The sequence below is a fragment of the Mauremys mutica genome, chromosome 17, assembly GCF_020497125.1.
Source record: "Mauremys mutica isolate MM-2020 ecotype Southern chromosome 17, ASM2049712v1, whole genome shotgun sequence".
NCBI classification, from domain to species: domain Eukaryota; kingdom Metazoa; phylum Chordata; order Testudines; family Geoemydidae; genus Mauremys; species Mauremys mutica.
The window spans coordinates 26,206,271-26,221,359 of NC_059088.1; the positions used below are offsets into that span (position 1 = coordinate 26,206,271).

Consider the following 15,089-nt stretch of genomic DNA (forward strand, 5'->3'; position numbering starts at 1 on the left):
TGCTTTGTGTAGACAAGGGCTAAGCGATTTGCCCAAGGTCAGCAGCAGAGACAGGATTCAAACACGGATCTTCCTGGCCCTAATCCCAAGGCCAGCCTTCCTCACACCCCATTTCTAAATAATAATAACCCCAAGCTCTTCAGCAGTAGATCTTGCGGCACTTTCCAAAAGGTCGGTGTCGTTATCCCCATTTTACAGATGGGGAAACTGAGGCATGGAGTGGGACATGATCACCCAAGGTTCCCAGCAGGCCAGTGGCAGAACCAGGAAAAGAACCCAGCTCTCCTGACTCCCAGTCTGGTGCTCTAGCCACTAGGCCACTCTGCAAGCAGCCCTTGAAGCTGTTCAGAATTTTTGACATGCTGGGTCTCCCATCACCCTGTAGGCACGTAACAGGCTGCTAGGAGAGGATGCTGATGAATCCAACGTTGCGCTGAGCCTGGAAACCGCAACAGGCTGCTCCGGAAAATCCTTTAAAGAAAAAACTCCCTCCAGAGCCCATGATCTGCCGGAGGCACCTGTGTCTCCGAGCGGGGGGCGGCTGAGCATGAGGAGGAATCAGGCCCGAAGCAAGAGTCACACCTGGGAACAGTGGTGAGCAAACAGCTCAGGGGGAGAAAGCGAAGCCAGAACCACCAGGCAGAGGAAGTGCGAAGCCTCGGTCCTGCCGGGACAGTACTTTGAGATCCTCAGCTAAACCCAGCAGCAGCTCCCCTTCGAGCTGCTGAGCTGGGAAAGGCTCCTCCCTGGAGCCCCTTTCTCTCACACGGCCAACAGGGTCGGCCTGGCCAGGTCTGAGACACACCCGTGCGCAGCCTGGTTCTCAGCGACTCCGTTGCTGGGTTTGGGGCACTGTGCCCCCCAGATTCCAGGGCCCCACTGCCAATCGCAGCAGCCTCTGGGCTGCTCTAATTTAACACTCTGGTTCTGTGCCCCCAGGAAGCAGGGAATAGCCACAGTGCAGTTCACAGGGGCTGGGAGCAGGGTGGATGCAGGGTTACGACAGTCCCACGCCAGCCAGGGGGCTCCCCTACTCAGGGGGCAATTCTTAAGGGGACATTTCAACCCCTTCGGCTGCCAGAGTGGCCTCAGCATCACTGAGGATCAGGGCCGCCCAGAGGCACCAGGTAAGAGACCTATCCCAGGTGGATCCAAAGCTAACAGGGCTGGGATCCGGGAGTCCAGCCCTCGGCAGGGTCTCCCACTGAAGCCGCTGGGAGCCGAGAGCGCACAGCACTACGCCCCCCACGGCACCATCGGGCCCGCAGGCTGCTCAACCAGATCCTGCGGCAATCGGTGGCCCCTGGCTACAGCAGAGCCTCGACTTTGTCTCTGCAGGGCCCAAGCAGCGACCCAGCCTGGCTAGAAAGCTGCCCCGCCCACCACTGAGAAGGGCGTGGCTCAGGCAGCGTTATCCAGGAGGGCCTGGCTGCTGCAGGAGGCAGAACGCAGCGACCCAGGCACCCGCCCCGCAGCCGCTCCCACGCCAGAACCGCGCCCAGTCTCTGTGCTTGTTTCTGGAGCGAAACGTTGGGACTCGCCCCGCAGGCCAGGATCGAGAGGGCAAGGCAGGTCCTGCGCTCCAGGCACTCGCCTGGGAGAGCCAGGTTCAATTCCCAGCTCTGCCACAGATGCCACATGCCCTTGGGCAAGTCCCCTATCGTTAACAGATGGGGAAACTGAGGTTGACAGGGGGTGGCAAGAGGAGGAAATTCAGGTGGCTGCGGGCGGTGCACAGGTAGCCTGAGCATTCGGCAACATGGGGTGAGACTGGAAGCCAGAGAGGACCACAGGGTCTGTCTGAGTCCAGCAGCCACAATAAAAAGCCTCTTTATATTCAGCCGAGTCCTGTCCTTTCACTGCTTCTGGGGATGCGGCCGCCACCTCGCTCTGATGCGGGGGCTGAGACCAAACCCGGGATCCCCGTCAGGAATTGGCAGGCTGGGTCCCGCATCGGTCTAGAAGGATCGAGAGAGAAGAGAGCCCGGTGGTGTCGCTGCCAGGAGACAGCAGGGGTCTGGGTGCAGATTCACATGGCGTTTCCCTTTAAGAGGCTCCCGACTAGTTTCTTGCCTTTCAGAACAAATGGCGCGCGTGGCCCCCGGAGACCAGCTCCTTAAGGCGGCAGCGGAGCCTGGAGCCTGCAGCAACAAGGCCAACTGGATCCGGTTTCTTGTTTAAAGAGGCAGGGAGCACAAGGAAGGAAGCGCCAAGAACAGTTGAAGGGCCCAATCCTGCAGGGTGCCAAAGATCCACCTCCTCCCCCCACAACCTCAGCACCTAGGAGCCGTGTGTGCATCCAGCCGCAGGAGCCTCTTGGGGCCACGATTCTGAAAGGTGCTGAGCACCTTTCCCCCGCTCCCCTGGAAGGATCAGGAGCAAACCTGCAACACCTCCTCTGAAGTCTCTGTAAATAAATAATGTGGTTGTAATTAAGAAGGGACTTGGATCCCACAGCTGCAGAGGGGACGTCCCTAAGGTCGGGAACGCAGAGCGGCTGTAGCCGCCGTGCGCTGCACGTATTGCTACCTGCACCGATAGGCCCCAACAGAGATCAGGGCTCCATTGTGCCAGGGGCTGCACAGACAGAGAGAGAGGTGATTCCTGCTCTGCCGAGCTGGAATTCTGAACGGACACCACCAAGGACCTAAAATCAAGAGGAAGATTGGCCTCGTGCTTAAAGGGCTGGGCTACGAAGACCTGGGTTCTATGCTCATCCCTACCATAGGCCTTCTGGGTGACCGTTCCTCTCACTGCCTCAGTTTCCCCTACAACTTCTCTATATTTAGATTGTGAACTCTTTAGGCAGGGACTGTCTCATATCACACGTACGTACAGCACCTGGCACCGTCTCAGCCTTGGTCGGGGCCTCTAAGTGCTACCATAATCGGTGTAATTATTAGTACGGAGAACAGAGGCCTAGAGAGCTGGAGCAACTGGACCCAGCTGACCTGGAAATTGAACCTTGATCTCCTGAGTCCCAGGCTAGTATCTCAACCACAAGGCCAACCGTCCCCTCCATCCCTCAGGTTACAAATATTATTTCATGGGTTAGGTTTGTTGGGATTTTTTTTTCTTTGAGGTGGTAGTGATGATGACGTTCGTTTGGTGGGCCTCTCAAAGCTGCCCAAGTCCCATCATGGGAAATGGGAGTTTAAACCCACTGGGGATCCCGGTAAATCTCAACCTAAAACTAAGGAGACGTGAACAGTGAAGGTTGGTTAGTCATGTTAATTACAGTAGAGCCTAGGGACCAGCCAAGAACCCCATTGTGGTACGTGCTGTGCAGGCTCCCGGACGCCTCCTGCCCTGAAAGAGCCGACGACCTACATGAGCCATGATCTAAACAAACTGGTTTTCAAGCAGTCCCCTCTGGTCACACCTCCCTCTTGTTTATGTCTCTCTATTTTAATTTATTGATTGTCTCTTCAGATTCTGCTCACACCTGATTTAGACCTGGGGTATTTTGCACGAATGCACCAGACCAAAACACATTAACAAAAAATAAATCTTTAAGGTTTAAACAAATTGGCTCATTTTTTCTGTGAACAACCCTGCTCGGTCTACTCGCATGAGTAATGGGATTATCTGTGGGAGTAAGGCCAGGAGCATGGCCAGGAGCATCTGCCCTGCATCCTGCAGCCATTTCCTGCCCTGACGAAGGATTGCTCACTGGCAGGGGAGTTGCAGGATTAGACCCTGAGTTGCAGGATATTCGCTCCCGACAGCAGTGATTACTACCACGAGCAAATCTACTGGGTCCTATTCCCACTGCCCTGAAGCCTGTCGTGTCCTTTATCCCAAGGCAAACAGAGAGAACAACACTGCCGTTCTGATGTGGGAGCCTTTTACACCACTTTGCACTGGCGCGAGCGGCGGCACAAGGTGCAGGGAACAGAGGATACGGCCCCTCATCTTCACACGGCTGCAAAGGGACAAACTTGATTCTGGTTCAGGGAAATAACAGCCCGTGAGCTCTTCGGGGCAGGGCACGTCTCTCGCTGCGCGTCTGTGCAGCACCCGGCACACTGGGGCCCTGACCGGGGCCTCGAGCTCTGACTGGCCTACGAACAATTAAGAATAATGAGAGAGCAGTTCTTTGTGTGCACCGAGCTGATCACATGCCCAATATGAAACCTGCCTGTGTTCCCCTCCTCCCCCAGCCCCACGCACGGGTTTTATAATTTGATCTCCAGGGAGCTCAGGCAAGCTGGCTCCCCCCGCCGAATTCCCAGCGGAAATTGCAGAGCCCGGTTCCCAGTGACACCGCGGAGAGGCCCTGAGGCGCGTCAAGGGGCCTTAAAGTGGGTGCTCCTGTCATTCCCCCCCTCCACACCCCTAGGCCTCTCTGGGCAGCGTAAGCGAAGAGGAGAATCAGGCCCAGGTCCTTCGGCAGCCCCCAAGGCCACACGCTGCCAAAGGAAGAGATTTTCCTCTCCTGAAGCAAAACTCCAGCCGGGAATTAAGACACGTCCCTTTGGGAGGCCCCGGGGAAACGCAGCAAGCCTCCCGCGCCCCTTAACCGGGCTGGGAGAAACGGAACAAATCTGAATAGCAACATCGCTGCTCCACTCAAGCCGAGATCAAAAGCCCCCGAACAAGAACCCGGCCCAAGCTGCCCCCTTCCCATCCCCCCACGCTGGAAAGGTTCAGAATCTGAGGATCACTTGTCGGCTCCTCCTAGAAAAGCTCCTTTCAAACACATTTCCAGGCCAGAGCGAAGTTAGTATCCCCCTGCCCCTCCCCCCACTCGGTATGAAACCAAACACAAGTAATTCCACAAAAACCAGGAGGTGGGGGGAGAGAGATGGGGGGGGGGGCTGGGCTGCAAAACCCAGGAGGTTTTGAACCCTCTCGATGGCTTTCAAACACGCTGCTCTTTGGGGCGATTTTTCCATTTGAAATCGCTTTCGGTTTCAGCCTGTCCTGTCTCCACTGAGGAGGAAGAGGGCGGGGGCAAATCCTCCAAGGAAATTTTAAACTGCATCATCAACCACTTAAAAATAACCAGCAACGTATTCTGAAGCAGGAGTCTGCCTTCCCCACCCTCTCGCTCCGGAGCGGCTGGATTCCTGGCCAAGTCTGTCTCTCAAAGATCTGGAGCTGCCCTTGACGCGCATGACGAAGGCTCTCGCTGTCTTTCCGTAAGAGCAGGATCAGGCCCCAAGAAGCCCAGCTAAAGCAGTTGGAAAACCTCACTCCCCCGGGCAGATATGCTGCAGCCCCTGCTCACACCTATGTCTGGGGACATCAGCAGGGCTCAGGAGAGCCAGGGTGCAGGCCCCAATTCTGCCAACCGTTACACATGCTTAAATCCCCAGCTATCAGTTAAGTATCTGGGGGTCGCTGTGTTAGTCTGTATCCACAAAAACAAGGAGGAGTCCGGTGGCACCTTAAAAAGACTAACAGATTTATTTGGCCATAAGCTTTCGTGGGTAAAAAACCCACTTCTTCAGTTATGCACGTGGGCCAAGCGCTTTGCTGAATCAGGACTTCGGCCCGATCTTACTCCCGTTATTATTAACCACCACCACTATGGCAGAGCCCAAAAGCCTGGATCAGGGCTTTGCCATTGGCTTGGATGGGCCCAGCCCGGGGAGCGGCAGAACACTCCCCCATAAGGCTCGAAATATTTAGATTGATTTTTAAAATGTAGGTGTTCACACGCGTGCCAACCAGCCCCACCCTGGTTCCAGTTCAAACAAGGGCAGAACTCCTGCCAGCTGCAACAGAATCAGGCTCTCCGCAGAGACCCGGAGATGGGAGCTACGCCAGGGGTCCAGAGGCACTGATCGGACTGCAGAATCGGGGCAATCATGTAGGAATCCCACTTTATGATATCCAGCTGCTCGGACACGGCCAGTAACATCAAATCAGGCTTGTTATGAAATAACAAAGTACGTTTAACCTGAGCAGCACCACCTAGGAGCGAAATTAAATTATAACCAATGCACGACTTCTCCGGCAACATAATCCTATGGCTGGGCTCTGCACCTCTCGGTCTCTCCTGGGATTTTTGCTCTACTGTAGCTACATCAATGTGCTTAGAGACACTGCAACACCTACCCACTATCCCCAACATACATGAGCTCCACTGGTGCAACATGGGGCCTGTACTGATTTTTTACCTCCTTCACTGGTTAACCCCATTCTGTACCAGTGCAGCACAACTGCATTATAGGGTTTTGCACTGGTGTATCGTCACCCATGTAGTATCCCAGTGGGATACAATTCCCTACCCCAGCCTCACGGCGTCTGGCACACCACGTGACTCCAAGGACCCCACACATGCTTGGAAATTACACGTGGGACCTATGTTACAACTGAGCAACACACACGCACACACAAAACAGGGCCCCCTTCCCAGTAAGGGAACCAAACGGTCAGAATTCTGAGCTTGTGGGCCTACGTCCCAGGTCTGTTAATAGAGTTTCACTCTAACAGAAGCACAAAACTAAACTAGGTCAAAATAAGAAGGAAACGTCTAATCTGAAGTTCGGGTTTGGGTTTGGGTTTGTTTTTTTCTGCCGTTAGTTTGAAGTAATGAAGAAAACACACGTCCACGTTTGTGTTACCAGCTGATAAAATATGTCGTCCACAGGCCTGGTCTGACAAACCTTCCCCGCCACAAGCAGGCAACGGACCAGCACACGTGCTTCCAGAATTACACCCGCATTTCCTAGGCTGAGCCAACAGCTTCGCAGAGAAACTTTCTTAGCGCTAGCTGGGCATTTGCTGTTTAGTACCGTGCAAAATTAAAATTCCAACCAATCAAACGACAAAGGAACCCCCAAAGGGCCAGATCCTGAGCTGGTGTAGCTGCTTTACACCAGCTGGGGACTGGCCCACAGGGCCCAGGGGGCCTACATGGAACTACCGTGCCTTTAAATGAAATTTACAAGATAAATAAACAACCCTTAAAGCTCTGACAAAGACTGCAAAAGCAGTTACCAGAGACCCCCTGACTACAGCTTTAATTCTGTTTGGCCGCTAATATTACAAAAATGAAAAAGAGCTCTGTTTGTAGCACTGAAGATGAAATACGACAATCCCATCGGTACCCCCTCCAATTCCCCTCCTCCCACTAAAACACAACAGGGAAAGTCTAGTTTCACTTACTGTCTCCAAGGAGATTAGCAAAAAATATGCAAGAAACCCTCCTAGCAGAAAACTTTGAATACAACCGGGTTCACTTTTTAAACAATCTGCACCATTTTCATGAGCAGGCAACAGACCAAGTGATATTTATTTTTAAGTTGCAGCAGCTTTTAGCCCTGACGGAATAATAATGCGTGATCGCAGAAAAAAACTGATAAAGGTGAAATACTTTATGTGCCACAAAAACACACTATATATTTATTATAACCTACTTTGCTTCCCATATACAGGTGTATGATCTAATTTCTGTTCCCAGAGACGCGTATTGCACAGCATGAAAACAGACAGGACCATGTAAACACTCATGGAACAGTAATCAGATTCTCGTGCACACACTTTTTTTTTTAAATATTCACCTGTCTTCCATATATTTATGAGCTGCTCTTTTGTTTCAGAGCAATATATGTATTGTCCAGCATGAAAATGCACACGCCAGACTATACAAACAAACATTAAAACAAAGTAATGGATTAACCTAGTTACAAATCTACTTTGTTCCCTAGTATACGGCCTAATTTCAGTTTTTGCGCTGGCACAGATAACAGCATCTACACTGAAATTCTTTTTTTCCATATAATTTATCTGACCTGATTTCACACAAACTATATAAAATACACCTCTCACGTGGAAGCTGAAATCCGATCCTATGAAATATGGCTGAAAAGAGATTATGAAGGAACTACAAAACCTGAACGCCGAGAGACCACTCTCGTGGGCACGGGTAAAATTGAGAGTTCTTTAGCTAATCTGAGGGTTTCTAATCCTTGGAAGGCGGTTGCTCCATTTCTAATCGGCAGGCTCCCAGGCCCTGCTCTCTCTCAGGTTCGGCAGTGTTATCACCTAATCTCTGGTTTCCAGGAAAGACTCACAGGTTCCCTGGCTACGTTTAATTTCAGAGCCACGGCGGGTTTATAATCCAAATCCCCCTCCCCCGGTGGTGCCCCACTTCCAGGTCTCCGGGCCCCCATGCCTACGAACTCCCAGCCTTCCCACGCACGGGCTGCTGAGTCCCGCTCCAGGCTCTGTCCCAGATGCCCAGGCTCCCCATAAGCTAAACCCACAGGCTCCCCTGCCATGCCATACAGGCAGGGGGGTGGGTGGGAGCCTGGGCCAGCCGGGGGCGCTGAGCCAGGTCGGCCTTGCACCCCCCCGTGCAACGTGCAAAAAGCCCGCGTTATGCAACTGGGGGGGCAGGGTCGATCCCCCCCCCTTTGCACACAGCCCCGATCCCCCCCCCCCCCTGCAGGCTCCTTACCCTAGCAGGCCAGTGGGGGTAGCCCTTCATCTTGGCAAACACCAGGTCCCCGCATTTGTACTCCCGCTGCCTGTTGGACCGGGACATCTTCGCCTTGAGCGCCAGGCTGCTGGAAAGTGGGGGCTTAGGTGTGCGTCTGGGGGGGGCGGGAGGGGGAAGTTTGGAGGCAAAGCCCAGCGATCCGGCAGGCGGGCGGCTCTCCCCCACCCCTCCGGAGAGCAAGCGGCCTGGGGGCGGGGGCGGGGGGGAGCAGGAGCCAGCGGCGCCCAGGTGGTGCTAGCAGCAGGTTGGCTCCCGGGAGACGGGTCGGTGCCCCGTGCAGTTGTTTGTGTTTGAAATTCAATTGCTCCCCCCCTCCCTCCCGGTGGATGCGCTCGGAGGCTCGTTTGCTGCTGCCTTGTCCCAGACTCACCACTTGGTGTAACGCTCCCCCTCCCGGGAGGAGCAGTAAACGGGGGGGGAGGACAGTCCGCAGGCTGAGGGCGCAGAGCCCAGAGCGAACAGGGGGGGGGGACTCCAGGCTGCAGCCGCTCAGGTGCAGGCAAACACAGTTGCAAAGAAAGAGTCTGTGCTGCTACATTTGTCTTGTAACAAAAGAAAATATTCCTAACACCAAGTATCCGGGGGGGGGGCGGGGAAATCTGGCTACAGTTGTTGCAAATCAATAATTGATCAATGAAGTGTCCAGCTCCCCGGTTGGTAGGGTGACCAGATGTCCTGATTTTATAGGGACAGTCCTGATTTTGGGGTCTTTTTCTTATATAGGCTCCTATTCCTCCCCCTGTCCTGATTTTTCATATTTGCTGTCTGCTCACCCTACAGGCCGGGGAGGCAGAATCCAGCTAAATATTGTCATGCTGCACCATACAATTATTACTCCTACGAATTCAGCATCCAGGTGACTTTTGGGGGGGTTAGGAGGGGGGACTAACCACCTAGATTTGTCTTGTTGCAAACAAATGACAATACTAATTATTTAGCCTCGGGGTGGGGGGATGGAAGCCTCCAGGTAAATTTGGCTGGTTGCAACATCATAATTAGCTAATGATAAAATATCCAGCTTCTAAGGATGAACAATCAGGCAAATAACGATACAGGGTTTTGGTTCACAGTTTTCAAGATAAAGCTACAAATATCCAACGACAGTTTCCTCTCTCCTCACCCCAGAATTAAGTCAAAATCTAACCCCCAGTCTTGCACAGATTTATACACCTGCTTAACTTCACATATGTACCAACCCCACTGACATCAATTGAATTTATGCCCAGGCATAAAGTTAAGCATGTGGCTGTGATCAGGGCCTGAGCTGATTTCAACTTGTCTGCTACCCTGGTCTTGCAAAGAGACAGATAGCTCATCGGCCTGCTAAACCCAGGCTTGTGAGTTCAATCCTTAAGGGGGGCATTTAGGGAGCTGGGGCAAAAATCTGTCTGGGGATTGGTCCTGCTTTGAGCAGGGGGTTGGACTAGATATCTCCTGAGGTCCCTTCCAACCCTGAGATTCTATGACTCTAAAGAGCTCTGAAACAATTTGCAGGCTCAGGCTTTTGTTTTAAACCAAGAAAAATAAATGTAGTTAAGATCCTCATTTCCATAACCACTTAAGCACCCAGGTAACGTTCCATTTGTGAGTAGCCCCACTGAGTTCATTGAGGCTGACAAAGTGTATTTAAGTTACTCACTCATGTCAGCGATTTGCGGGAGCTGGGCCTAAATGTGTCTTGTTGCAAACAAGGTAGGAAAAAAAGAAAATACAAGACAGTCCAGCTAAAGATACTTTATATGGACAGAACGTTCTGGTTCAGAGCTGCTATTGGTCCTGTACAAATAAATAAGTAAATAAAGTTTCCAGCTATAGTTCATGAACAATGGCCCACATACTTAAGGCCCCAGCAATGAAGCTACTTATGTGTGTGTGTCAATGTGGCCAACTCCGCCTGTATTTAGTGTGTTCCTTAAAGCTGGAGTCATAGGATTAGGTAAGAATCTTGGCTTTCATTCAAAGAAGAGATGTTTCTAGCCCTTTTGGTTGCAACGAAAAGCTTGGAAACATGACCCTCCCTGCAAGGCTCTAAAATGAAAAGGGAGATCAAAAGAACCCAAAATGTGGTGGTGGTCACAATCGCATGATTTTGAAGCCAAGGACCTGCTTGTGTGGATCCGAATCCAGGGGCAGGGCCTGGAATAAAGGGACCACTCACAGCGTGTGAAGTCAAGTCTGTGAGTAAATCTTTGCAGGATGGCAGCCGAAGTTGTGAATAGACCAGAGAGGTTACTGAATTGTTAATGTCTGATTCATAAGCTCCCTCTACCACACTTTTCCCCAACACTACAATTAAAAGCAGCCAACTTAAATCAGGACTGAAACTGGTGAAGGTCTGAATATTGGGGATTTCCACTTCTGTACTCCCCCTTCCATATAATTAACGGACAGTCGAAATAGCAGGGCCAGGGGTTGAATGGGGAGAGCTCCTGGCAGCTGAGGGCTTGATCTTGCAAGGGGCTGAAGATAATTAAACCCCTAAACTCTCACTCATTTCAATGGGAGATAGGCACCTAACTACCTTCGAGGAGCTCGGCCTGACTGCTTTGGCCCTGATCAGTTCCGTGGAGTTCAATAACACTACCCGTGTGCTTAGCTGTGAGCATGTGCTGAAGTGCTCTGCTGGGTCAGGATCAGAGTGCTCGGTACCGTGCCAGATCAGCTTATCTGGTAATTCCCCCCCAATGGCTTTAATAATCCCCGGATCGATCGGTCTTCAGCTGTCGTCAAGACTGCGCCGATCACAACACATCCGCCATTCTTCTCGCATTCTTGCCTTTCTTCTCCACGTTCGTCCGAAACGTTTAACAGTGTCACCTTCCCATCTTCTCGGAGGCCGACCGGGTGGTCTTTTCTGTTCTCGCGGGTCCCACTCAGGAATGATTGCACTCCACCCATTGTCTGTGGCCCGCCCATCGTATCTCATTATATCAGCTTTCCGTGACAATATCGTTCACTCCGCGGCGTTTGCTAATCATTTCATTTGGGATACGCTCCGGAGGGGAAATTCCCAACCTAGCTCGTTCCATTGCCCGTTCAGCTACCGACAGTCACTGTCCTTCTCTCTTCGTCAGTGCCCAGGTTTCGCTGCCGTTCAGCATGGCTGGCAGCACTGTTGAATTGAAGGTATTTGTAACACAATGGGGACCTGCTCTCAGTTTAAGCCGGTAGCCACGACTTTAATACTAATTATTAACGATTTATTAATTATCATTAGGCTTCAACTGAGAGCAGGTCCCCATTGTGTTAGGGAGTATTCACACACCCAGCAAGAGACAGTCCCTGCTCCAGGAAGCTTCCAGTCTAAGCAGACAAGACGGACAAAGGGTGAGGAGAAGGAAATTCTATTATCCCCATTTGCAGGTGGACAATCCAGATTTAATTAAAATATTCATTCTCTATTAGTATTAATGATTCTCATTATTTTGGTATGTGTATTACCATTAGTCCTAGCCCTTGTGGTTGCAAAGCTAACTTCTGATGCAGGAACCAGCTGTCAACCGAATCAGTGAGGTCTCCCTGAGTTTGCCACCCACCTGAAACAATAACTCCAAGAGGTCTGAACTTTCCCATTCATCTCAATGGGTTGATCATTCTGAAGCCTCCTGATGACAACTGTAATGCGCATGCTGCTAACTACAGTATCTCGCTGCTGGAAGAGAGGGAGGAGGGCAACCGTTTTATCTTGCTGGAGAAGACCCAGTCCCAGCTTCTTAAGAGTTTCCTTTATCGTCCGTGTCTGCTTCCCGAGTCACTAGCTCAGCCCCAAAGTCTGGATGCTTCATCCCATCGGGTGATTGTGGTTGGCTGCTCAATAGTCCCCTTTCAAGTTCATGCTGCTTTCTTTCACCTCCCAGTTTGACAGAAGACAGAAGGGACTGTCTCTTACCACGGGCCAGATCGTGCTCCTGTGACTCTCACTAGATGGTGCCTTATGCTCGGCATAATCTCCTTGAAGTCAAGGGGGCTACTTGAGGAACAATGTACTACTCAGTGTGAGTAAGGGTGTGGTAATTAACCCTCTGTCTACACACAGCATCTAAAACAACAGGGCCCCGATCCTGGCTGAGGCCAACCCTCAGATCAGGGTCCCACCACGCTAGGCACTGTGTGTGCACAGAGAGAGAGAGACAGCCCTTGCTCTGCAGATCTGTGCAGTCTAAATAGTCAAGACAGACCAAGTGGGAGAGGGAAAACCGATGCAGAGTGGGGAACAGCTTTGGCCAAGGTCAAACAGCAGATTTGTAGCTGAACTGGGAATACAACCCAGGTCTCTGACTTTGTCTAGAGAGCCCTAACCACTAGACCAGGTTGCCGGCAGTGATCGTGTAATATAATTATAATTATCTAAGTAAATCAACCAAACGTATAGAGGGAGAAATAACTCCTCCCCACTATTCAGAGTTAACACAACCATATAAAACCAGCCACATCACAAACATAGTAACCAAAGCCCCTTCCGCCAGGTTACAGCTCAATAAATCTGAGGCATAGCTGCTCCGCGTTGCCACCTAGTGATGTGGACTTGTGAACATCGCAAAGAAGCTCCCACACAGTAACTCACAGGATGACCTCTCTCCTCTTTTGTTTTCATTGCCTTGCATGGATTTTGATGACTTCTGGCATTGAAACAGCCCTTGCTGGGAAATGATTTGGTTTTGGTGGTGTAAAGACAGTGAAAATGTGCTGCACAAGAGACATTTTTACGAGCAGGTGTGTTTAAGGAACTACCACGGGCAAAAATACCATGGAGGCGAAGGAAAACTACAGAACATGGCATCAAATGGGTACATGAAGGGAGCTCTAGAGATCTCTTGTGAAGGGGCACTGCTGGTTGTAGTCTTTGGAAGCTCAGGATAGATTTTTGAGATGAGTATCAAAGGAGGTGGGAGTGAAGTCCTGACTCTAACTTCATTCATGACACTAAACTTATATTGACTTCAGTGGGAGTTTTGCCTGAGAAGTGGACCTGATAAGAGCTTCCATGATTTTTTGGTTGTTGTAAGTTTCAGTGGAAATGGTTTTCATTAGCTTGTGAAGAGAGAGAGGGAGAGAGCGAGAGGGAGAGCAGGAAGACGATTTAAACATTTTCCAGCTGTGATGGAAACCCAGTCTCTTTTAGGATATGTACAGTAGCATATAAAGGCCCCAAGATCAGGGCCGCATTGTGCCAGGCACAGTGCACACATGTAGTGAAAGAGAGACAGCCCTGCTTTGAAGACTTTACAGTTGAAATAGACTAGGCAGAGGATGGGTTAATATTTCTGTGTCCCAAACAGGGAACTGAGGCACTGACAGGGGAAACAACTCTTGAGGTCACACCATAAGTCTGCAACAATGGCAAGAACTGAATCCTGATCTCCTAAGTACCACACCACTACCTTAACCGCTAGACCAGTCCTCCTCTAGCATGCTCTAACATGGCCAAGAGAGTAAAACTGACTAAAAACAAGAGTGAAACCAACCAGTGTCATTTTGCTGTGCCAGTTCATAAGAAATGGAGAGAAATTTACAATAAAGATCATAATCAGTGAGAAGTAAATTTGGAGGTTAACCTTCTTTCAGCTTCTGAAACCCGAGGTCTTCATAACCCATTTTTAACACAGCAGGGACTTGCCAGTTCTTCAGGCTAACGTTTAGGGGGTGGTGACTAACTGCAGATTAGCCAATACCCAACCCTTCAAAAGTGGAAAAATTAAGACATTTTACTAATTTCTCTTGATTTCACTTTAATGATTTATGTTAATAGTTCACAGCATACTAGCAAATAGGCTTCAATACGCTTTGGATCAGGCCCCACATTTTTGAAGAATAATAATATCTCAAGTCTTCATTCTGCTCTTGTATGTCAGGAGGACCTCCATTGAAGTCAGTGGAGTGATACCAGTGTAAAAACAGCATGCATGAGATTATTATGATTATTGGTTTGTATTGCAGTAATGCAAGAAGCAGCTTGCCTAGGCAGCAAATCAGTGGAAGAAATGGAAATAGAACCATGGTCTTTTCAATCAGAATTCATCCCTGGGCCACACTATCCTTTGCTAAGCAAGATGAGAAGTGAGACTTTTGGTTCAGTTTGTAGCTAACCCAGATTCAACCCTTTCTGGTCCAAATCGTAGGCACTGAGGGATTTGCCTGGGTGATTTGCACTTGGTAGTATTCCTGTAAACACAGTGCCATGATATGGCAAAGCAGCATGTGCAGTAACAAGGAAAGGCGGGGAGCGTGGAATCCAGTACGTGTGCGTAAGGGAAGTAGGTATTTAGATTGGGAGGCCTGTGCAAAGATGGGCCCAATTACTGGATAACTATTTTATGTGCTGCCAGGGGCCTGCTGCCACACCCCGTTTGACATATGTAACCTAAATAGTAAAATGGCTAAGTGCTAATGCCCCCAGCTGTATCACCAGAAACAGCGCCCAAGGTGAAAAACGGTGGCTTTTTACATTGCGGGAGCAATGGAACAGTTTAGGGGAGCAATGGGGCTGTGATTATGAGCACGACACTGGGAGCCAGGGCTCCTACCAATGGTCCCTGCAGCCTTGAGCCCCTAACTGAATCCCTGGCACCACTCACCACGCTCGGCTTTGGGGTTAGCAGTGCCTCTAGGGTGACCAGACAGCAAGTGTGAAAAA

The 15,089-nt window shown here is 50.7% G+C and overlaps 1 protein-coding gene across 1 annotated transcript in view; it reads right to left on the bottom strand.

The window, feature by feature from the left end:
* Window positions 1-8,790, bottom strand: part of HDGF (heparin binding growth factor) — a 33,146-nt gene extending 24,356 nt beyond the window's left edge. The window contains exon 1 of the mRNA XM_044991230.1: window positions 8,414-8,790. Coding sequence (XP_044847165.1) covers window positions 8,414-8,500 — 87 coding nt within the window. The 5' untranslated portion in view covers window positions 8,501-8,790. The remainder of the gene's footprint in view (window positions 1-8,413) is intronic.
* Window positions 8,791-15,089: the final 6,299 nt, after the last annotated feature.